General features: G+C 30.4%; 1 protein-coding gene and 2 long non-coding RNA genes across 5 annotated transcripts; 2 read left to right on the plus strand and 1 right to left on the minus strand.

Moving 5' to 3' along the window:
- Positions 1-324: 324 nt before the first annotated feature.
- On the plus strand, positions 325-4145 carry LOC112710477 (uncharacterized). 3 transcript variants are annotated; one of them, XR_011865420.1, is made up of 6 exons: positions 325-883; positions 1392-1422; positions 1560-1660; positions 2236-2269; positions 2373-2428; positions 3615-4145. It is a non-coding gene; the product is annotated as an uncharacterized lncRNA (long non-coding RNA). The 3 variants fall into 3 exon arrangements; XR_011865419.1 differs by lacking the exon at positions 2373-2428; XR_011865418.1 differs by lacking the exon at positions 3615-4145 and having other exon boundaries at positions 2373-2513.
- A 141-nt stretch (positions 4146-4286) lies between these two features.
- On the minus strand, positions 4287-5829 carry LOC112710476 (uncharacterized). The gene is made up of 2 exons (XR_003811638.2): positions 5595-5829; positions 4287-4614 (listed from the first exon to the last, which is right to left on the minus strand). It is a non-coding gene; the product is annotated as an uncharacterized lncRNA (long non-coding RNA).
- Positions 5830-6718: 889 nt separating this feature from the next.
- LOC112710478 (pectinesterase 3) lies at positions 6719-7366 on the plus strand. The gene has a single exon (XM_025762712.3). The coding sequence runs from the start codon at positions 6719-6721 to the stop codon at positions 7364-7366; it is 648 nt and encodes a 215-aa protein (XP_025618497.1).
- The last annotated feature ends 18311 nt before the right edge of the window (positions 7367-25677 follow it).

Raw genomic sequence — 25677 nt, forward strand, 5'->3', positions numbered from 1 at the left:
TCATTTCAATTCTAGTAATATTATTATTAATTTTTTATCACATTAGTGAAGGTTGTGATTTAAATTATTTACATAAAATATAATATATTTTTGAATAATTTTGCAGAAAATATATAAAAAAAATTGAATAATAGTTAAAAATTTTAAATACAGGTACGCAACAATCTAGATTTACAACATTTGAAGTTCGTTTTGAGATATTTTTGTTTAACTATTTTAATACATAAAATATTCAATTATCTTATAAAAATAAGTTCTAAATCTTTATTTACAATCTATCTATTAATTCATCTATTAATATATAATAGGAGAATAGTAATAGGTTCGTTACTCTTCATTGTTCACTTCAACGTTTCTGCTGTGCCATTAAGACTACAAAAAATAATAAAAAATTAGTTCTCTTTTCATAACTTTTGATTCTTTCGTTCTTTACTACATGCAGTTCACGCACTGGGTTGTCCACCAGTTCTTATCCAGTGGATGAGGCAGGAAATCAAATTTGAATTGGAAAATTAAATTTCAAAAATTGATTTATTTCTCTCCTCTAATCCCTTTCTCCTTTGATAGCCACTAAGTTCTCTACCCTTTTTTTTTCTCAATTTCTCCTCTCTTACACCAAGGTCTCCTTCCACATTCCCATCGAAGCAAAGAAGAAGAGAACATGACGGTGAAGAGGAAAAGCACGAGGAAGAAGGAAAAGAGGGAGGCAACGACGGCGGTGGTGGTGAGAGGCTGCAACCTTGCCACTGAATCAAATGAAAGAGAGTGAAAGCAGGTGAAGGCGGTGACAGAGGCCGCCGCCGCTGCTGGATACGCCGCCAGAGAAGAAATTCGTTGGACTGAGGGGAGAGAAAAAAATGGAAGAAGAAAAGTAGAGGCTCAGGTTCGTCATGGTCTACAAAGCTTTTACATGATATATTAAATGCTAAAATGTACGAATAAAACTGATGTAAGAATAAAACTATTGGATATGCAAAACCCTAAATTTCATCTTTTTTTTTTGTTATATACTTTTTTAGCATTTGGAGTTGATTATTGTTGTCTTTACTGCAGTCATGCATCATACTATGGGTTGATGAAAATTGATAAAATAGGACTGATTCTATAGTTTGTAGAAAAGACAAAGGGATCTGATATGAAGAAATCGGTATGTTAATGGTATCTAAAGCCTCAAACTTCTAACTTGTTGCCTTGCTAATGCTTGCTTTACAACCGCAGTAAGTTGACACCACTGTCCTAGGGTTATCTACAGAAGAAGCATAGAAACATCCTTAGATTGCATCAATGGGTGGATTAATAATAAAGTCCAAAAATAAAATATTATCATAATTTATTTTTATGTTTAGTAATGGATTGTAGGTTTAATTTTTTTTCCTTTCAATTGATCGCAGGTAAAATCAGCTAAGAAGTGATTTTTTTAAGGTAAGAGTGTTTGGATTGTGTTAAAAAAAATTTCAAGTTACTATCATCATGTTTATCAGTACAAGAATTTAAATTTTCGTTGTTTTCCATTTGTTTCATTAATCAAATTTATGATATGTTGTTTTCTGTTAGTGTAGGTTCTTCCTCTAACTGATGGAAACTCAGCTTACTCTGTCCAGTCAGATGCAGTTGAAAATGAATCATATCAAAACTCCCCAAAGAACTCTAGCAGACAGAGGTATTCTATAATTTCATTTTTAGGTTCTGATTAAATTTTGTTATACTTTTTTGCTATCTTCTTCGATACTCTTGATTTTTTTTATTTATTTGAGTTTGATGCTTGTAATCAGCAGCCCTTATTCTATAACATATAGAGAAGAAAGAATAAACATTTGTATGTTATATCCATTTTATTTTAACAAATTGGATCCAACATTAAAATATATTTGTGTTTTGGATTTGCACCCACCATCATATTGTTAGGAATTCTTTCACTTGGCACGTCAATCCTCTCATCACTAACACTTCACATATGCCAATATAAATTTTCTCGAAAGATATTTTAAGTTCTTAATTTATCAGCTGAAATTGATTTCAGTAAAAAGGATTTGGGTTTTGAAAATTCTATAAGAGATAATTTAGGAGCAATGAAGATAATCAAGTAATGCAAAAAAAAAAAAAAAACTGTAAGAGATAATTTTTTCAAGGTTTTGTAGTATTTGTGTTGTACAACTAATTTAAAATTAGTGTAGCTGAACAGTTTTTCATCTTTTAAATTTGTTCTTTATTTGGTGAAAATTTGTTCTCCTGCAGATCACGCATACACGTATAATATAGCAATGCTCAGGTATTGATTTATAATCTTGCAATGAAGGAATAACCTTACATCTTGCCTTTTTACCTATCACTTATCTTTTGAATTAACTTTGACATCTTGGCCTATGTTGTAGATTTTCCTTGGAGTGGATAAAAGTTATGGTTCTATTCTAGAGTAGTCAAAATTGAGGTTTGCTTTTAGCTTTTAAAATAGATTCCTTTGTTCTTTTAACAAATAGAGAATGATCAGATTTCGTGTTTTCAAAATCAAAACATTTTAAAGTGAGTGCAAGAGTATTAAACCATGCCTTAGGAGCCTGTTTAAGGCCAAAGATAACTTTATGCAAAACTTACAAACTATAGTTGAATCAGATGATGCAAATTGATCTGGCCGATGCATATAAATGTTTTCTTCAAGCATTCCATTAAGAAACGCATTATCAAAATCAAATTATTGCATCTGCCAGCCATTAATAATAGCAAGGGAAAGTATAATTCTTACAATTTGAGGTCCTATAACCGGGCTATAAACTTCCTTAAAGTATATACCTTCATGTTGATGAAATCGTTTTGCTACTATGTGTGTCTTATAGCGCAAAATATCTCCAGCTGAGTTTTTCTTTATTGGAAAAATCCACTTGCAAGGAACAAGTGTTGAATTGGGTAGAGGTTGTTGTAGAGAATATGTCTTGCATCGCATCAAAGTATTGTATTTGGTTTGCATTGCATTTTTCCAATGATCAAACTGCATAGCATACTTAGCATTTTTTGGTATATATTTCAGAAAGTTTGGATCATCTGTAGTAGTGTAGTTATAGAAAGATAGGTTTTAAGTTTAGTAATGCCGCTTTTTGACCGTGTATTCATTAGATGAGTATTTGTGATTTGAGAGGTAGAGAGGGTGGATCTATTAACGGGAGGAACTTCAATTTCACTTATTGGAGTTGTGTGAGAGGATTCCTGTTCTGAAGTGTGTAGAGGTGCAGGAGTGTCATTGGTATTGTTATCGATATGGATGAATTGAAAATTGGGTGAGGTGAATATAAAAGAAGAGGGAAATAAAATAATTTGTTCTGATGGGGAAGGAGTATAAATGACTTTGAATTAATAGAAGGGGTTGGCTTTTCTGTGTAGTGCTCATTGTAAGGAAATAATTTTTCCTTAAAAATCACATGTTTAGCAAAATATAGTTTGCCAGATCTAGTTAGACATTTATATCCGTTGTGTTAACTATCACATATACCCAAGGAATAGGTCTTCCTTTTGTTGTATGGTCTCAAATATGGATAGCAGCCACACTCGAAAATTGTTAAAGAATTATAATATGGTTTTTGATTGAAAATTACCTCAAAATGATGTCTTTGATTGTAATACAGGATTTAGTAGTCTATTGATGAGATGTACAACAGTTGTGAATGCATCTTCCCAAAATTGAAATGGTAGACCAGCTGTTGCCAGCATAGACATGTCTATCTTTGTGATGTGTCTATGTTTGCGTTTAACACTACCTTGTTGCTCTTGTGTGTATGGACACGCCAATCTATGAACAATACCCTGATTTTGAAGAAAATATGTAAAAGCTTGTGACAAGAATTCCAAGCCATGCTCAGCTTGAAGAGATTTTATTTTGAAACCTGTTTGTAATTTCATTAAGTGTTTGAAGTTTTGAAAAGCAAGTAAAGCTTGTAATTTGTTAGTTAAAAGAAAAATACAAGTAAACTTAGAAAAAACATCAACAAAACACATATAGTATTTGAAGCCATTTTTAAAAGATATTAGTGAAGGTCCCCAGCTATTTTTTTATACTAGTTCTAAAGGATGAGTGTAAGTATGTACAGATGAGAGAGAGGGTTGTTTGTGCATTTTAGCAAGGGAACAAAACTCAAATAATACGAGTGTTTGGACTATAGTCAGATTTTATGTCACATTGTTTAAGAACAGCAAGAACACTTTTAATCCCACAATGTCCAGGTCTCTTATGCCATATTTCAAAATTAGTAGGTAAATACAAAATAGAATTAAAGGCAATAGAAGAGAAAATAGCAGTGGAAAAAAGCATCACTATGATGAGCAGTGTTAATATTTGTATGTAAGAATAGTCCATAGTACACATCAGAAGCATTGTTAGATCCAAAATTTAAAGAACTATAGCTTGACATCAGAATTGAAATGATTTACAGACTTGGACTCAGATTTATTCGTATTTATAGAAGATTCATGGGTATTTCTGGATACAACATCTAAATTTGTAAGCAAACAATGATTATTATGACAAGAATTAGACTTAAAATCAACAGAAGAAGACATAACAGTAGTGCCTAAATCTCGAAGCTTGTAAATCCCTCCCTCAGCAATGCCGTGGAGAAGAAGCCTCTCCTGGTTACAGACAGCACAATATTTAGGCTAAAACTCAAAATAAACGTGATTATCCTTGCCAATTTTGACACACTTAAAAAATTGTGTTATAGTTGGTTCATGAAGAAGATTAGTCAATTTATAATACATATTATGAAGACGATCATATAATAAAGAAGAACCGATAGTAAGGACAGGGATGCCCTGACCATTACTCACAAAAAGGTTTGGAGCCTGAGTATTATCACTAGAATTCAGGAGATTAGTATGATCATTAGTGACATCGTGATTGGCACCGAAATCGGGTTACCATGATGATCCTACCACAGATGATGGTGCTTTGTAATAGGCGCGAGGTTGATGGAAACTGGGTGGTGGTTTTGGGGGGGGGGGGTGAATTGCCATAAGGAATCAGTGGCATTTGCAGTTTGAGAAGGATTATTCTAGAGGCTTTGATCAAAGTAGAAGTAGAAGTAGCATGTTTGTACAACATGCCCGAGATAGCCATAGAGTTGGCATTGAGGGCGAGGAGAGGCAAATCTTTCTCCTCTCCCAAAATTTCCACTTCTCCCATGATGAGCAAAAGTGTCTTTGCCATTGTTGTTAAAGAACATAAAGGATTGAGTTAAGTTGGCCATGGGTATACCTGATTTTGATTGCTTGAAGCGATCTAGCATATCTTCATATGCTTTCAAGAATGATTCTGCCTCAACTATAGTAAAGGAAGATAGTCTAGACATTACAGACGAGATATAGCCAGAATATTCCTCTGGAAGCCCATTAAGAATAATCTAGATATGATCATCATTTGAAACTTGATATCCAATGGAAAAAAGAAATCAATAATTTTTTGAATATTCTCAAGATATTCTTTTAGTGAACTGGTTTTTCTCAAAAATCTCAATTGCGCCTTTAGACTTTGAATTCTAGTATTGGATGTGGTGGTGAAGTGAGACTGGATGATGATCCATGCCTCATGAAAATTGAGCGCAATGACTAACCTTATTCTCGAACAAATTGGAGATGGAGACAAGGAGCCAAGTAAGAAGTGCAAGATCCTTCTTCTTTCCATTTTTTGAAAGTCTGAGATTTAGTATTTGCTGCTTTTTCGGTATCGGTGTTGAATCGTGGAGACATTTTGTATCCATCGAGATGATCTTGCATCTCAAGAATCTCTATTGTGAGAAGAACTTGTTGAGACCAGGTAAAAAAATTATTCTGTTCTAATTTATCAACTAGGTACTAGTGAAGCTTAATTAAATTGTCAGCAAGAACTAACTTCGTTGTTGAAGAAACTACCAAAAAAATTTTTGTGCAGGATATAAAGAATAGAAGGGAGAAGAGATAATGACAGCATAGACGAAAAAATAGAGAGAAATTTAGACTCTTGATACCATGCTAGGGTTTGTGTTAAGAAACATGAAGAAAACAGAAAAGAGAAATGAAATTGTGAATTACAAAAATGAATATATCCCTCTTTAATAACGTGTACTCAATCAATATATATATAATACTTTATACATACTTAATCAAACTATGACTAACTTACTAACAAGAGGATAATTAAAAAAATTTATTTAATTTTTTAAGGTTTGAATAATTTTGTTTGTAAAAATTTAAATTTTTTGGTATAATTTTAATTTTTTGTGTTTAAATTTTTAATGGTTAAAAATGACTATTTATTCTAATTATAATTTTTTTATCTAAATTATTTAAGTGTGAGTGTTGAGAGATGTATTTATTATAAGGCAACTATTCTAATAAAGATATTAAAAATATTTTTTTATAATGATCTTAATTTAAAAAGTGTAATTTATTTGTTTTACTATATTTTAATTCATCATCTAATAATAAAAAATATTTTTATATAAAAACAATTGTAAAAATATTCATACCTAAAAATATATATAAATAAGAGTATCCTATCACTTGTTTATCTTGATCCTTTTAAGGAGTAATTTTGGTCACCAAATTTTTGAGTCACATCTTGCCATTTTGGTACTTTAAAGTTTAACCCCTTACCTTACCTCAACACGGTTTCTTTTCCGAACCGACGACTTGGAAGATTAAATAGAGAAGAAGGGTGTGAAGGGCATAGAATAAAATAATAGCAACAAGGCACGGGATGGATTGTGTGAAGATGTTGAAGAACAAAGGATACGGCAAAGTAGAAGAAGAGAATCAGAGTCACTACGTCGAAAATCAGCACAAACATTATTCCAAATTCCTAATCGCTACTCTCTCCACCGTCGCACTCTTCTTTCTCACTCTCCTCTTCGTTCTCGCCTTAGTCCGCCATGAGCCCGCCGACTCAGCCACCGAGTCCATCCGAGTCGCCTGCAACGTAACTCGTTATCCCAACTCCTGCTTCACCAGCTTAACCTCCTTCCTCAGCAACACCACTACCACGAAAGCCATGGATCCACAAGCTATCTTGTCCCTTTCACTCCGAGTCTCCATCCACGAACTCTCTAATCTCGCCTCCTCCTCCTCCCTCTCCGTTGACTGCAGGGAGCTCGTGGATGACGCCGTCTCCCGCCTCAACGACTCCCTCTCGAAGGTGGAAGCGGCACCAAAGGGGCTGACGGAGGCGGAGATGGCGGACGCGCGCACGTGGGTGAGCGCCGCCTTGACGGACCAGCAGACGTGCCTGGATGGACTGGAGGAGATTGGGTCCTCCAACGCTTCGGAGGTGAAGACCAAGATTGAGAGGTGCGGTGAGTACACCAGCAATACCTTGGCCATTCTTGCCAATTTTAAAATCTTAGCTTGATGTTGATTTGATTCATATAGTTGTGTGCAATGTTAAACCAGTAAATGACAGATATGATTAATAATCACTGATCAGGTGAACCTAAAGAAAGTGAAAACTCATGAGTTCATAGTTAAGAATTATTAGATAATTTGACAGGATTAAATTATATCTAAGGCTTCTCACCTCACAACTCGTGAGTTTCTACCTAAGTGGAAAAGAAAAAAAAAAGAACATGAATTAAAGTATGTTGCTGATGGGTTAGGAATTTTGAGCAATGAATGCTGCTGTCTTGTGCCTAAATTTGTAACTGTATGAAAAGTTGGGTATATTATGATAGCTGTGACGAATACAAATGGTTGTGGATCTACGTTATTATTATGTTATGTTTGTATATTTATTCAGACTTCAGATAGTATCCTAAACCCCCCGAATGGCCAAATCCAATATTTGAACATTGGATCAACTTTCTCGGGTAGTGATTAATGTTGTCTTGTAATAGTTACCCAGAATCAGAGGTGGAATATATATCTAATATCTTTGCAGTTGCAGCTAAAGAGGATGTTCTCAATCTCCGCTCATTAAAATTAGTTACCTTTGGGGAAGCCTTCTTTCTCTCAACAAGGGTGGTTATTTTTTTATTGTTGGTTAGCTGTGAATGTATATCAAGATTGGTGGCAGATTACGTTCTATTCGCCATGACTCAGTCTTCATTCTTCAATGGCCCCTTGAATTGGACACGCGCAAAGACATTTCTACTAGTCCTGACGTGTCAAATTTAAAACAAAAAACTGAATAAAGTATGTTTTTCCCCCTAATATTTTTAAAGTATTTTAAGGATATATATTTTAAAAATAGTTATATTAGGTAATTAATAACTTTTTTGAATAACATGAATAATTACCAATCAAATTAAAATACACTATACTTCTAAATTATCCACTTTATGTTTAGTATTTTAATTGTTTACCTATGTTTTCTTTAAAAATATAATATGCTTGTCAAACAGTAATATACTTCATAGAAGATAGAAAAAAAAAAACAAAGAAAGTAGATAAACAGAAAAGTAGAAAAAATAAAAAACAGAACATAAACAGAAAATACAAGAATAAAGCATAACACAAAAAATATGCAACAAAAAATAATAAGCACACAAGAATAATACATGTCAGTCCTAATGCAGGTAATGAATTTACGTGTTAGTTTACATTCTGAAGTTCGATATTTTTTAATATTTTTGATATATTTAATATATTAAAAATGTAAAAAAAATTTAATTTTTACACTATTTTTTGTAAAATAACTTTTTTATGATATGTTTAACTTATGTTTTTATGACATAAGTTAGTAAGATTTTATTTTTAAATACAAATTAGTGTATATTATTTCCGTATGCTGTATGAGATAATACATAAAATTATATAAAATTTTTTATTAAAAAATTAAAAAATATATATATAGTAATTATTATAAATATTTTATGACTTGAAAATATTAAAAATAATTAGTATTTATTTTAATTAATTTATATTGGTTGAATGGTAATCTTATTTGTCCATTTAAATAAATATTTGGAATTCAAATATCGTTTTGTGTGTGTAACAATCCATGTTAGCGATAGATATAACACCTTAACTAATGAACCCATTATGCCTAGGTCATAATCGGCTATCAATAATATTAACAATACATAAATAAGAGCTTGTGAGTCAAATTTTTTTATACCAGAATAAAATTGATAAAATAGAATTAGCATGAATAGATGAATGAAAATATTTAAATAAGAATCTTGAATTCGATTAATACGAATTATACAATGTCACAATACATAATGATTATCCAAAATCGAAATACGTACGTTAGTTGACGATAGTCCTAACCTCTTGAACCTTTTTCTTAGGCTAATTCAAGTCTCAATCAATTTCTCTCCAATCCAAGTTTTAACCAATGCTATTCAATCTAATTTTATTCAATTCGCACAATGTTTATGCTAAGGTTTTGCATAAATTGTAAAAAAATAGAAGGAAAGAGCTCCCTTACCTCAGTCCACATGAACATAGGTTAAAACTTTGCTAGAATTTGAGCTTGACCTTTGCTTAAAGCATCAAAATCACAAACTTAATACCTCACAACCCCAAAACGTGAAAACAGTGAGAAATAGAAAAATAGAGGAAAGTTCTCACAATTACTCACTGCAAAAGTGGTATAGAAACATAGAGGGAGATGAGAGCAACGCGTAGTCACAAACTGATCGTCGATCAAAGCTCCAGTTTGTGAAAAAAGTGGATTTGAAGGTGAATGTGAATAGTATTTTAAGGTTTTTCTTCTCTTCCGCTCCTCACTCTCGAGTTCTCTATCTCTCTTGTGGGGAAAATGAATGAAAAAATGGAATGAAGTCACATTTTTTACTCCTTAAATAAGGGGTATTTTTGTCTTTTTGTCCATTGGCTCTATTTAGGGTCAAAATTTTAAAGATATATGTTCCTACTTGTATTCTAAATATTTTTCTAGTTATTTTTATATTTTTATTTCTTTCATATACAGTACCGAACATACTTAAACGTGTATAGTTAATTATAATGCTGGTACACGTTTTTTCATAAATAATTGTATTTTCACGCTCTAAATAAATTTTTGAGTTCAAATTTTATCTCTAAATTTTTAAATTATAAAATTTAAATTTTTAACTCAGACTATGCGTTTTTAAACACTCAATCTTGTCTCAATTTTAATTATAAAATTGGCTAGTAAATTTCTCGAATCCTACAGTAGACTCTTAATAAATAGAGCATCAATACGTGGTGGATTAGTCTTCGGCCTACAAAGTTAAAAAATCCGTAAAAAAAAATTGTATTTGTCTTTGAAATAGAATAATTTATCATTAACAACAATACTCATGGAGTTTTGTCTTTGTTGAAATTTACCTGAGACAATTTTATTTGATAGTATCGTATTCATTCTTGAAGTCAAATAAAACAATATAATCAACATTGTTACTTATTAAAACTTCACATTTTATGACATGATTTTCAAATTTTCAAACTTATAGACTTTATCGTTATAAAAATTATTAAATTGATTAATATTTCTTGGTAACATGGTGTACCAAAATATCATCATTGAGTATTAGTTACCGTGAAGAGAAACTAATAACAATTGTTGTTATTCAATATATAATTTATTCTATTGAAAAATAAATTAGTATTTTCTGAATTGATAAATACATTTTTTTCTAATTTCTTACAACATGTTATTTGACAATATTTGCCATTAAAAAATAGCAAATGATTACACTATCCTACAATACAATATGATGTACAAAATAATTTCTCATCTTAAAATTAATTCTGGTTAGTGAGATAAAATTTAAATTTAAATTTTATTGATTAACAACTCATTTTTTTAAAATTTCAATAACAAAAATAAATTGGTTAGGTGAAAAAATATTCAACAAATAATTTTAATCATTTAAATTTTAGTTACCAAAAGTTAGATTAAAAATTAATTATAAACTTAAAAAACGATAATATATATTATATTAGTGCGTAAATAATAATATCTAATATATTAACTATTTATTTTTTTGACATGGCTAATGTATAATCTATTGAGTATTAATTTATTATCCAAAGTTTTTATCATAAATTTTGTAGTATGTGAAAATAGTAATCTTATTTTTTATTATTGTTTAAGAAATTATTTATAATTTTTAATTATGTAATTAACTTAATTAATAACCTTTCTTATTGCATTTATACTAAAAAAATATCAATTTATACTATTTACATATTTTTCACTACTAATAAGTAAGTAGGTATTTGCACTATTATATTTATTATCTTAGATGATGACTTAAATTATTTATTTTGTATGTTAAAAAATATCCGTATCTTAAATTTATTAAATATTAAGATAAAAAAAAGTATGCAATAAATTATATAAATAGTTATTATAAAAAAAAGTATTTATCATACATAATAATTTTTGATATATGTAGTATCATGTATATATTAGGATTATCTATTTTAAATATATTAGTGATTATTGTTATTTTTATTTTTTCATTATATTAATAAATAATATTTAGAACTAAAAAAAGATAATTAATTTTTTTAATTTGAATTAAAAAATCTTCTGCAAATATATCTAACTTTTACATATACTAAATACTATAATATTAAATAGTATATTATTTGTTACAACAATGACTCAAAATATTAATTCAAGATATACTTGAATCTAGTAAGACTTCAATAAAAACAAGATCAATCTAGGCCCATTATTAAGAGTCCAAATTTGACTTAGGTTCATTACCTTAAATGTTCAATGCAGATAAAGTTCACATGCCTCTCTCAAATTAGCTCAAGTTGAATCTCCGTTGCTAGTTAGGTATAGTAATCGATACTTAGGAGAGCATAGCAGACCCCTTTTCCATCCTTACTCCCGTTTAAAAAAAATGGCCCCATTCTTTATCCATCTTTACAAGTTTCTGTTTAATTATCCCTTTAGAGAACGCAGATCTACTCGAGTATCTACAAATATTCTTTAAAAATTTTTGAAAAAATTAACACAAAAAGTAAAATATAATAATCATACAATATTCAATTTAATATAATTTAACACAATTCATAACATATTCATTATGAAAAATAACATTTCAAAAGATAAAAACATAAAAATGTATTCTAACATAATATAATTTTTTTGGGATGATATTGAAACATAAAAATGTATTCTAACATAATATAATTTTTTTGGGATGATATTGAGCGATGTAGTGACAGACTTGAAAGGAAGAAAAAATGAGTAAGAGAGAGAGAGAGAGGGAGAACGAGTCTAAAAGAAAAAGAAAAGATTCGAATTGGAGGCAGGAATTAGGGTTACTTAATTTAAAAAATGGATTTATGTATATATAAATCAGGATAAATTAGTAATTTTATATTTGTGTGGATTTAATGGGTCCCATGGGGTGGATACTTATGTCTGTGTCTCCATCTAATTTGCGTGGGTAGGTTGTGGGATTTCACGGGTCCCCATCTAGTCCCAAGACGCGAATAATCCCCGCAAATTTCCGTTTCAGCTGTTTTTGTGATCATCTCTATTACTAGCATTTGATGATTCATGACGTGTAGTTATTCCAGCCACTCAGTAAATTCTCAGATAATAAAAATCTAGGTTATCTCATTCTTGTAAAGTCACATGTATCATTGTTATAACAATATTAATAGAATATAAATAAATAGACAATATCTAAATAAGTCACATTTTTCATATATATAATAATAACTAATATTACATATTATAACTTGTGAAGTCATAATACTTTGAGTAGTTATGTATAGAAAATTTAAATGTTGATAAGTTTAAAAAATTTTAGAAAAAAGTAAAAATATAAAAAGATTGCATGTTGGTCCATAAATTTTTTTTAGAAATTTATTCATAGCCTATGATTAATAACTTTAAAATTATATATATGTTATTTATCTTTTGTATATTTTATTTTATAGAGGCTTATAATTTTTTATCGATAATAATAGTGGTTATAGAGAGATTTGTATTTTTAAATAAATTATAAAAAAAATTAAAAATAAAATTAGTTGTAATTTTTTTGACCATTCATTTAGTTTTTTATTTTAAATTAAAAATAAATTATATATTCAATTCATATTTATTTATTTATCCTAATGATTGTATATAATAGATAATATATTTAAGTATGTTTTAAAAGAAACTATTCAGTTTTATATAATTAAAAGCTAATTATGAAATTGAGACTAAGATGAAGTGAAATATAACAAACATATGAGGAATAAAAGTAAAATAAATAATTAAAAATTAGGTAAAAAATAATTTAAAAAAAATAAAAGAAGATAGAAAAGACTATGCATATAGTCATAAAAACACACTGTAAAAAAATTTTAGTATAATCAATGAATATAAAAAGTGAAAGACGAAAAATCAAGATATCTTTCTTAAAACATTTCAAGAAAAACACTATGAAGAAAAATCTATTAATCAAGTTGTATGAAAATATTATAGAAAATTTGAAATAATAGTAAATAAAATAGTAATTATTTTAAGAACTAATAAGCAAAATACATAAAAGCACATTTTGATTCATATATATATATAAAATAATAAGAGAGTAATTCAAATTAAATTTATTTATTTATTTTATTTATTTATTATTTATTAAATAACTAAATATTTATCTTGGTCAAATTAAATAATATAATTAATTAGTTATAATTAATGTTGTTTATTCTAGTGGTATAATTGAAACATATTAAAATTCTAAAGATAAAATTAAAACTAAATGTTAAAGATAAAATTAAAACAAAATAGCATTTGCTATTTTATAATTTTTTAATAAAAATCTCATTTATACACTTTTAAAATATATCACTTTAATACAATAATATTTTTATTAAAAATAAAAATTATGGTAAATATCACATATATTTGATAGTAAACTATATATAAATATTTTTTTGAAGCATATCACTTTTATTATATGAAAATAACTTAGATACCTTTAAATGTAATTATAATAATTAACTAAATATTATATATTTTTTACTAATTTATATTTAATAATTTACCTCTAATAATATAATAATTAGTTTGTTGTATCTGTAAAATTTTTAATTATAGTAAAAATATAAGATATGATGTAGAAAAAAAGCTAAAGTGACATAAATTTTTTACTAAAAGAATATATTTTTTGTTCAATTTTTAGACACGTGTCTATTTTTTTTCAAATTATAAATTTTAATTGACATAAATTAATGACAGTTAAGTATACCAAAAAAAATTAGTAATCTATAAAGAAATAAAATTTAAGTAAGACAAACATGTTCAAAAAAATTGAAATAAAATAAAGGCTTCCAATTACGATCATTAATTATAATAATATATATTTACTTTAAGATTTATATTTCGAAAACTTAGAATATTAATATCTTATATTTTTTATTTTCTTAACTTTAGATTATCACAAACATTATTTATTTTCCAATAATGACAATCTTTGAAAAAAATAAATATAATTAAATAATCTTAAAAATATTAAAAAATGTACAATTATCAAAAATATAATATTTGTATAGCAACTGAAATTTAATTGTCAATATAAAAGTTATATATAATATGATATCGTATCAAATAAGTATTTAATTAAAGAATTTAATATTTATATAATATGACAAAAAATAAATTGAAATTTGAGCTTAACTATAGTAAACGTTGAAGTTTAAATTTTCATAAATCAAAATTTTTTTTCCAAAGTGAATTATACAATAAAAAATTTCATAAAGGCATTATTGATGCTCAAATAATAAAAATAAGATTATATTAATTATAGTTAAAATATAAAATAATATATTCATAAATAAAAAAATTTAAAAAAAAATTCTTAAAAATTGAATATACAGATAAAAAATAAATTATAATTTATAAAAATTATCTCCAAAATTTATTATATAAATAGTAAAATTGTAAAAGTTATGTATCTATATAAATTAAATTGTATTAAATTACAAGATATCTAGATATTTAATCAAACTAATTAATTAGTTGTAACTGATGTAATTTAATAATTTAAAAAAAATTGAATAACACTTTTTAGAAATATGCCAATCTAAATAATCTAGATTGAAAACAAAAAAATATAACCAATTTATATAATACAACATAATATTTTTAGAAGCTTTTTTTATAGCAGGTCTAATGCCAAGATATTTATCATTATCTGTGGTTTAATCTAATTTTACAATTATTTAAAAGTTTGTTTTTTTATAAAAAAATCGGATTATTTATTTAAAAAATAAAAAAATAGTTACTCACTATTATAATTTAAATAAAAAATAAAATAAATATTAAATCAATTTCTTTTACTAATTACTCAATCACAAATATCCATCAGAAACATAAGATTTAAAAGCATAAAATATAAATATAACACCTACATTATTTACACTAACACCATAAGATGATCATCATAAGCCTCTTTAGCATAAATTAAACAAAACAACATATAATAATAAAGAAACAATCAAATCCAAAAAAATTTATAGAATCCTGTCATGCCCTACGATTGTTAGCATGCATTGAGGAAACTATAATTATTCATTCTTTTATTAGTCATTTTTTATTTATTCTGCACTTCATCTACGAATATGCCAAGGACCAAATTCATGCTTAAGTCTTTTTAAAATCTCATATATTTTTATCAAATACAATATTATTGTGTGTCATCCATATACACCAAAGAACTAAAAATAATAAAATCATCCATCTTTTCTTTATAGAAACTACTGAATGAAAGAACCGTTGGTAAAAAGATAAGGTTCTCTTATAATATATATGACTTTTTATTATGATAAAATAAAAATAAAAAATATGAAATAATACTGTATATATTTAAGTTAATTATAATTTTTTTAATAACTAAATTTGTCATAACATAACCAATAAACAATGACAGTTAATATAGATTGGATATATTTTGTGTATAATATACGTTTTATTATTTTGTACGAAACAATATTAGTTTTAATTTATATATTTATTATTAGATATTAAAAATAAAAGGTATTTGTATTGTTAGTATTTTTCTAACTTTTCTCAACTCCAATTATGATAAACCTAAAAACTTGCCCACTTCATTGAAAATAAATGTTATCTAATTACTTTTCATCTAATAGTGTTATATATTGACATAATTATAGAAAAATTAACTTTAGCAAATTAATAATATAATGTTTAATTATTACATGAGTATTTTATACGAAATTTTTTCTATTGTAAAATAAAAAAACTTTATTTCCCGAAAAAATTATTCAAACTTTAATTTTCTAAAATCAACTTTTTTTTTGTGGGGAAAAGTTTTCTATACTTTCGGCAAACTTTATAAAAATCATAAAGTTTGTGGTGCCCAGCTTCAAATTCATATGCTCCTCAACAGCTTCTAATTCAAAAAAAAAATATATACTCCGCAACTGCTTCTTTGTTTCTAATTTGAAAAAAATATATATCACCATCAAAACTCTTAATTTTGAAAAAATTAGTTTAGTTTAATTTGGGTGAGAAGGAAAGTTGAAAAGTTGAATATGGACAAACAACAAGAAGTATGACTTCTTCAACATCGCCGATAATGGTAACCATTATCGTCGCCGGCGATGTTAAAGAAGTCATACTTGTTGTTTTGTCTAGTATTCAACTCTCCAATTTTTTTTGCCCAAATTAAATTAAACAATTTTTTTTTTCAAAATTAAAGTGATGGAGAGCACTATTTCTACTATACCATTATTAAATACAACTTATTCATGCGTATTCTTGTGTACTCTTATGTACTCCTGGAGATAATAATAATGATTGCCATTACCGTCAGCAATGAAGTCCAATATTCAACTTTTTAACTTTTCTTCTCACCCTTAATAATATTTCTGGAGAGACGAAATGAAGCTCGGCGGCAGGGGATGCCGCGAACTTTATAAAAATATAGAAGTTCTCCGGAGATGTAACGAACCTTGCAGTGAATTCAACCTAAATGTAAAAAGAAGAATGTATTCCAAGAATTAGAGTCTAATTAATTTTTTGAGAAAATAACGATTTTTTTTTAATTTTGAATAGAAAAAAAATTCATTTTTATACATAATATTATCAATCAATTATATATGACTTCTGATAAAAATATTATATTCAACATAATGTTGTTTGTTAGGTAAAAGATAACAGATCGACAAAAAAAATTAATTACAATAGATATATTCATTTTAACAAATATTTTTCTATTCAATAATATAAAAAGTACACTAGTCACCCTGAATTACTACAAGTTCAACTTCCATCGACAGCAGTAAAATGCCTAAATTAAGACATTTTCAAGCTATAGTATTCGTCAAAAATTAATTAATGAAACACTCATCTATGCCTTTTTATTTTAAGTACATTATATATAAAAGAAATTATACATTAAAAAAAAGAAGAAAAGAAGAATTAAAATAGCAAAAACAATAAAAATGATGATTCTTATAATTTTTTGTGGCCATCTATATATAGAAGACTATGATTATTTAACAAAATTAATTTGTATTTATTGCATTCAATTTGAATAAGTAAGAATTTATCTTTTTTCCTCAACGGTAGAATATGATTTTCATTAATGAAAATAGATGGCCCAAAATGGACTACACGCAAGAGTAGAAAATGGATAGATCCACCAAAATTCTAATACATATCTTATTGTAAGAAAAAGAAAAGGAAAAGTGAGGCTTTCATATTCTTCAACGTTCTTCCATAGTCTTCCAAGCTGCTGCCAAGACCTCAGATGGGGGAGGGGGGATTTGACGGCCTTCAAAGATGAAAATGTTTCGAGCTTTCCAAATCTGGCAGGTAATGTTTGCTGCGAGTTCTCTTCTTTCTTTAGTAACTTCATTTCTTCTCAACTCATTTTCCTGTCTCATCCACCATTTTCAAGTTTCTTCTTACTAGTCTGGTGTGGACAAATTTGCTGCGTGCCAAACATCCCTCAATTTTGCGCACTCCCAGAAGTAATGAAAGGTTGATTTCTCAACTTGGTTGCACTGCCGACAAATTGGGTTCACTAATTGAATTTGGGATTGGATCTTCTGAAGAATAGGTAGTCCCTCATGCATAATCTTCCAAAGGCAGTTCTTAATTTTTGGATGATAATTTATTTTTCACAAATTAGACCATAATGCTTTGTGTTGGCACTGTTTTGGTAGGTATTCCAAAGGTGGGTGAAAAAATTGGAAGCTTATCCTGTATGCCGATTTCACAGTGAAACTACCTCCTTTTCCTTTCATCCAGGTAACTCTATCTTCGGTTTCATGTATCTATGTGTTGAGGATCACTGTAGCAATTTATGGGTTGAAGATTGATTGAATTAGTAGTTGATTCCATGACCTATTAGGTAGGATTAGATCTAAGACTCTCTCTGGTCTTTCTTCTGTATGTTGTGAGAGATTAAAAGTGATGGCTACATAGTCTCTGACCCATGAATTCTCCCTAATTTGAATAGATAGACCTCTGCCCACTTTTCAGAGAATTCCTTTCTCTAAGACTTTTCTTCCTTCCATTATACTATGCCAATCCCAGGAGGAATTTATACCTGATTCTGCTTTTAAGAAACCAAAATTTTGATAATACTTACCCTGGTAAATTTTACTGATAAGAGAGTTGGCCTGGTGAGTAGACGCCATTCTTGCTTTGCTAACATTGCCAGATTAAAGGCTTTAAGGTCTCTGAAGTTGAGTCTTCCTTGATTCTTTGGTTTGCAAGTAATTCTCCAACCAATCCAGTGCATTCTCCGTTTAGACTCTTTTTGGCCCCACCAAAATTGTAGGATGTCTCTTTGAATTTTTTCAAAGAGAATTTCTGGTAGTTTGAAACAACTTAGAGTGTAAATAGGAATCACCGTAGCCACAGCCTTAATTAACACTTCTCTGCCACTAGTAGATAAAAGAGCTTGTTTCCAATGACTTAATTTCTGATTTATCGTATCCTTAATGAAGTTGAAAATAGCCTTCTTTGATCTCTAAATCACTGTTGGGAGGGCTAGATATTTGTTCTGATTTTCAATGTGTGGTACCAAAAGAATTTGAGCTACCTGGTCGCGGATGTGAACTGGGGTATTTATGCTAAAAAAGACGGGCGACTTATCAAGATTAATCTTTTGCCCACTTATTTTCTCATAAACCTGTAAAATCCGAAGCAAGTTTTGGCATTTTTCCTCACTTACTTTGCTGAAAAGTATTGAATCATCTGTAAAAAATAAATAGTTGATTCTAGGACACCTCTGATTGAGTCTCAACCCGGATATTTCTAGTATCTGTTCTCCTCTGTGGAGCAGATAGGAGAGTCCCTCTATGCAAAATAAGAATAGATAGGGGGATAAAGGGTCACCTTGTCGTAACCCTCTACATGGCTTGAAAAAACCATGAGGTTGACCTTCCACAATAATAGAATAAGAAACTGTTGTCATAAATTCCTTTATCCAAACCATCCATTTTTCACAAAATCCCAATTTTTGCATTATATTCCACACAAACCTCCATTTAACCCGATCATAGGCCTTGCTCATAACTAACTTCAATGCCATATCATAATCTCCATAATTCTTATTTTTCAGAAAATGCATATATTCATGAGCAATCAATATGTTATCATTAATCAACCTGCCTTTGATGAAAGCACTATGGGAATCACTTATAATTTTGTTCATCATAGTGTGTAGTCTATGGACCAGAATTTTAGAAATTATTTTGTAAAAAACAGTGCTTAAGTTTATAGGGCAAATGCGCTTCATAGATTTAGTATTCAGTATTTTAGGAATAAGACCGATATGTATGTGATTGAAGGCTTTAAGAATTTTACCTCCGGAAAAGAATCTCTTTATTGCCTGAACCATGTCACCTTTGATATTCTCCCAAAAGAATTGAAAAAATCTGGCTATAAAACCATCCTCCCGAAGAGAGAAAAAGGGGTTGATGGAATAAACTGCTGTTTTTATTTCTATTTTAGTAACTGGCCGAATCAAGGACCTGTTTGCGGCTACATTTATCTTGTTTAGTATACCTTGCAACTCGACTTCTGGGTTTCTAGGTTGGCTAGTAGCAAAGAGATCTCCAAAGTATTTTTGTGCTACTGCTGTCATATCCTCTGGATCATTAGCAACTCCACACTCTTCATCCTCCAACTCCACTAACTTATTTTTCCTATTCTTGGCATGAAATTTGGAATGAAAAAATTTAGTGTTTTTGTCTCCCCAATTAAGCCATTGCACTCTCGATTTTTCTCTCCAATATCGTTTCTTCTGCTCCAATGTCTCCTTTAGTTCCACTTCCCATATTTGAATACTACTTCCATTCGCCTCGGAACCTTTATTGAATTCTTGAACAATCTGGTTCTTAAGGTGCTGAATATTGGTTTGTAAGTTAGAGGAAGAAGTTCTTTGCCATTCAACAATCTTATGCCTGCAATATTTTAATTTTCCAGCTAGCTTGTACATTGGTGAGCCTTGAATGTCGACCTTCCAAGACCTTTTGATTAGATTAATAACCTCTTCATTCTCACAACAGCATTTTTGAAGCCTGAAATGACGCTTTCCCCTCCTTTCTTCCATCCCGGAACTAAGAAGTAACGGTCTATGATCAGAGCTTGTGTCCTCTAGATGCTTCACAATAGCCGCTGAAAATTCAGTTTGCCAGCTATTCGTAACTAAGACTCTGTCCAGCCTTTCTCTAATAAAGTTTTTTCTGAATTGTCTGTTGCTCCGTGTGAATTTATCTTCGCTCCATTGCCTTATATTCAAAATATAATTTTTGAAAAGTCAAGGGGCTCCTTTCTCCACTCTGAGTAGCTCAATTTCATCATCAAAGAAAAATTGGAAAAGGTTACTTCCATGATCTTGGACTTTAAAACCCTCTAGCTGTCTCCATATTGATCGAAGTACCGCTTTCTAGAGTACCTGCACTAAATGGTCGATCTGTCAAAAGTTGCCCTACTAGACTTTTAGACCATTTCTCCAGTCCCTCCTTAATGTCTTCATCCCTAAAGTGAATTATTTGTTCTTCTTCTTCCTCTGAACAATTTCTACTCTGTTCATAAAGGCAGATGAGGTTGCCATGGTGGACCTAAGGCACACCACAAGGTTGATTTTAAAAATAAAAATTTATTTGCAAAATCTTAGTAGAACCAAAAACACCCTAGCAGAGCAGGGCACACCTAGGTGGTAGCTGCCTTGAAGGTTACTCTTTTGTAAATAATTGTCTTATTTTAGTTTAGTCTTTAATTCACATAATTTGAATTTGACTTAATATATATTATTTGATTTAATTATTAGTGAAAAATATCTTGGTTGTCTATTATATCCATAGATTTAATAAATTAAAAAATACTAACAAAACATTTAAAAAAATAAATTAGAAAAACTACTAAATCAAATTGATATAAATTATAATAAATTATGTGATATTTAAATATCTAATCTAATCAATTAGTTGATATAGTTAATTTATCGTAATAGATTGCATTTAATAAAATTAAAAGAAATAAATTGCTAAACGCTCTCAGAAGTATGTTACGTCAGCTCCATCATTAAATACAAAAACCTGATTTTTATATAATATAATAGATATAAATAGATAAAATAGATAATAAATAGAATAGATAAAAATATGACATGTGCCATATTTTAATTATAAAATTGATAATATATAGTAAAATTTTTATGAATATTTATTGGTTGTTCGTTATTAATTTTTACGTTATTACTTAATAGTTTCCACTTATGGAACTATCAACTACCTAATATTATGGTTTGGTTAATAAGAATGATAACATCAATATTTTTTTCTAAGTCTTGTTATTATTTATAGTTAGGAAAGAGTCATAAATAAATTTATTTCCTTAATGAATGTTAATTTTATTGTGAAATTCTATATTACCTTTAAAATTTTAGCATAATTGAGTCTGATTCCTATATTTTGAAATGAATTTACTCCAAAAAATTAAAATATAAATCACATTATTATTACAAAGCTAGTGTATATTCACGTGCCCTGCATTACATAATATTAAAATTATATAAAACCTTTTTATTAAAATTTAAATAAAAAATATATATAATAATTATTATTATTATAAATATTTTATAACTTAATAATATTAAAAATAATTAATATTTGTTTTAATCAATTTGGATTGGTTGGATGTTCATTTCATTTGTCCGCTTAAACAAGTATTTGGAGTTTGAATCTCGCCTTGTGTGTATAACAATTCATTAGTTAGCGATAGACCCTTAATAAATTGTATTTGTTTTTAAAATAGATCAATTTTTCATTAATAGCAATGCTTATGGACTTTTGTCTTTGTGGAAATTTACTTGGGACAATTTTATTTGTTGGTATCATATTCATTCTTGAAGTCAAAATAATATGATGATCAACATTGTTACTTGTTAAAACTTCACATTTTATAAAATAATTTTCAAATTTATAAACTTATGTCATTACAAAAGTTATTAGATCGATTAATATTTCTTTGTAACATGGTCTACCAAAACACCATCGTTGAGTATTAGTTAGTGTGAAGAGAAACCAATAACAACTTTTGTTATTCAATATATAATTATTCTATTGAAAAATATAGTAAATTAATATTTTCTAAATTTGTAAATACATTTTCTTCTAATTTCTTACACCATTTTATTTGACAATATTTATCATTAAAAAATAGCAAATGACTATACTATCCTACAATATCTATGATGTACAAAGCAATTTCTTTTCTTGAAATTAGGACAAGTGACAATAATAAACCACAGGGAGCAAAATTTTACACGAATCGGCCAAACGGAAAACTGCTTCATGAATCAACTAAATCACGTTTCTATGTAATTCAAAACAGGTTAATTCGAACTACATTTATACATAATTCAAATCAGCTGAATTCGAAATATACACAAACACACGCACACACTAATTCAAATATACATTATTCGAATTACACTTTGCATAATTCGAATTAGATTAATTCAAATTACACGTTTGCACGAATCCCCAAGTAGTTCGAATCTGGTTGATTTGAATTACTCACATTTTGCCTCTAGTAGAAATTCGAATGGGGTTGATTCGAATTACACTGGATTCGGCTACATAAGAAGTTCGAACCCACCTCATTTGAATCACTTTTCCATTCTCATATCCCACCAAATCCTAGAGAAAACGACCCAGATTCGCTATGACAAAGGCTCGAGCAGGATATCTAGCTTATGGGGGACAAGCCGGAAAGGCTATATCGTTTGGATGGAGTTGCTCATATAACTGGGGTCATCAACGACGAGGTTAGTAGTTTGATTTTTTATTTTTTTCTGGTTTATTTTAGTGATTTTGCATGTGGTTTATGTGAGTGGTTTTGCAAGTGGTTTATTTTAGTGATTTTGGTTGTGGTTTTGTTGATGGTTTATGTTAGTGGTTTATGTTAGCGGTATTGCAAATGGTTTAATTTAGTGTTTTTGTTTGCGATTTTGGTGGTGGTTTATGTCAGTGGTTTACGTTATTAGTATTAGAAGTGGTTTTGTTAGTGGTTTTGCCTGTGGTTTATGTTAGTGGTTTAGGCTTGCGATTTTGCAAGTGGTTTATGCTAGTGGTTTTGCATGTGGTTTTTGTTAGTGGTTTTGCATGTAGTTTATATTAGTGATTTATGTTAGTGGTTTATGGTAGCAGTTTTGCATGTGATTTTTGTTAGTGGTTTTGTGGTTTATGTTAGCGGTTTATGTTAGTGGTTTATGTTAGCGGTTTATGTATGCGGTTTTGCCCGTGGTTTATGCTAGTGGTTTTGCATGTGATTTTCGTTAGTGGCTTATGTTACTTTTTTCTGCTCTCTGCTAGTGGTTTATGTTGTTAGTGGTTTGCGTTAGTGGTTTTGTAATTGGTTGTAATTTTGCGGTCCATCTTATGCGCAGCCCCAGCGATGCATATCGAGCATGTGGCGAAAGCAGGGCATGGTAGTCGACGATAGGTACGTTCCGTACTTGCAGATGGCCGGATTTTACCATCTTGCGAGACTGAACGATAGATGGTTCAGATTGGATGAGCCCATCGTTAGTGCATTCGTCGAGCGGTGGCGATCAGAGACGCACACGTTCCACATGCTGTTCGGCGAGTGCACGATCACACTACAGGACGTGGCGTACCAGTTGGGATTGCCCATCAATGGACGCTATGTCAGTGGTTGCCTGACGGATTTCCACCTCTACATCCAGGATGGCCGTCCAGCCTGGGAGTGGTTCCAGGAGTTGCTTGGTGTGTTACCTCCTGTGAACCAAATTCAAAAGTTCGCAGTGAACTGCACCTGGTTCCAGGAGACTTTTGGATAGTGCCCCGCGGGAGCCGACGAGGAGACACTGAGGCGCTATGCTCGTGCCTATATCATGATGCTGTTGGGCACTCAGCTGTTTGCCGACAAGTCCGGCAACCGTATTCACATCAGATGGCTACCTTATATGGCTAGGCTTGAGGAGATGGATAGCTACAGTTGGGGGTCGGCAGCACTAGCGTGATTGTACCGGTGCATGTGTTGAGTGGCCAACAGACATGTGGTGAAGTTAGCAGGCCCGTTACAGTTACTTTAGTCTTGGATCTTTTGGCGCTTTCCTGGGTTTAGACCTGCTGGGTACGATACGTTCAGCTGGCCCTTGGCCACGAGGTACTGTTGTGAGACACGTATGTAGTCCGTTGTACCGTTTGACCTCCCAAATGCCCTTGCGCTGCCGGAGACTAAGCCGAATCAACCATGTGCACCCACTCCCAAACTCAGAACACTTTCCAACATACCGACGATAGTCAGACTCCACCACCTTGTACTGTATCCCGCGTCGGATGCTGTACGTCTTCACACTTAACACAGCCTCATCTTTATCCTGAAACTGCTGACCAACCTGAAACTCTGTCAGACCTGCAGACCCTTCGACATTTCTAGCTCCAAATCCAGCAGCCTCCCCAGGAACCCCCTCCTGCCTCATGGCCTCCAAGTCCAAAGATGAAAAGTGCGGAGGGTACTGCTGTGTGCCAGAGCTAGAACCACCTCCGGTCCCAGCTGGCTCACTGGCTCCAATATCATTGCCACTGTCATCGGCAATGATATCCGGCTCCACATCATCATCGTCTGGATCATCCAACACTGCATCTCCCAATCCAGCCATTGCATTACAGCACACTGTAAAGAGGTCGACACAAAATCCCCTATTCCAACATCGCCGCCTCCACTACGGTTGAGATCAATAGCGAACGAAGGGGAGGCGACAGGTTCGACCGGAGTTTCATACACAGGTACGGACGAAAATGCGCCAGCAGGTCTGGAGCCAGAGCCTGCTACCATGCCTAAAGTGGGGGTATGTCGGGTGGAACCTCCCAAGCTAAATACCACATCAACCAACTTCGCCAACAGTTCAGGTGTCCTAATTTTGGGAAACTGCCGACGACAATGAAACATGACCTGCAAGTCCTCATCACTCCCGATCGTGAAATAATTATACTTCACGATTTCTTGCAGGACCGAGATTGGAATGCGATACAAAAATTTCTTAACCCATTTCACGCCTACCAGATCAAGTTTCTGTAGTACAGAATTAACAAAGTCATCATAGCTCGTCGTAGGCCTCATGAAAATATTGAGAAGATCCTTATCGGTGAACTTCACACCGGATCGTGTTTTCCTCTTAATCGATCCTCTGTGGTGAACCAAGACTACAAAACTCTCTTCACTAGTCATTTTCCCACTCTAATGAGATCAATTCACGTTCACAC

The sequence above is a fragment of the Arachis hypogaea genome, chromosome 9 (assembly GCF_003086295.3).
Source record: "Arachis hypogaea cultivar Tifrunner chromosome 9, arahy.Tifrunner.gnm2.J5K5, whole genome shotgun sequence".
Lineage (NCBI taxonomy): Eukaryota > Viridiplantae > Streptophyta > Magnoliopsida > Fabales > Fabaceae > Arachis > Arachis hypogaea.

Coding starts and splice junctions, on each gene's coding strand:
- LOC112710478 (XM_025762712.3), top strand. CDS start 6,719: ATGGATTGTGTGAAGATGTTGAAGAACAAAGGATACGGCAAAGTAGAA.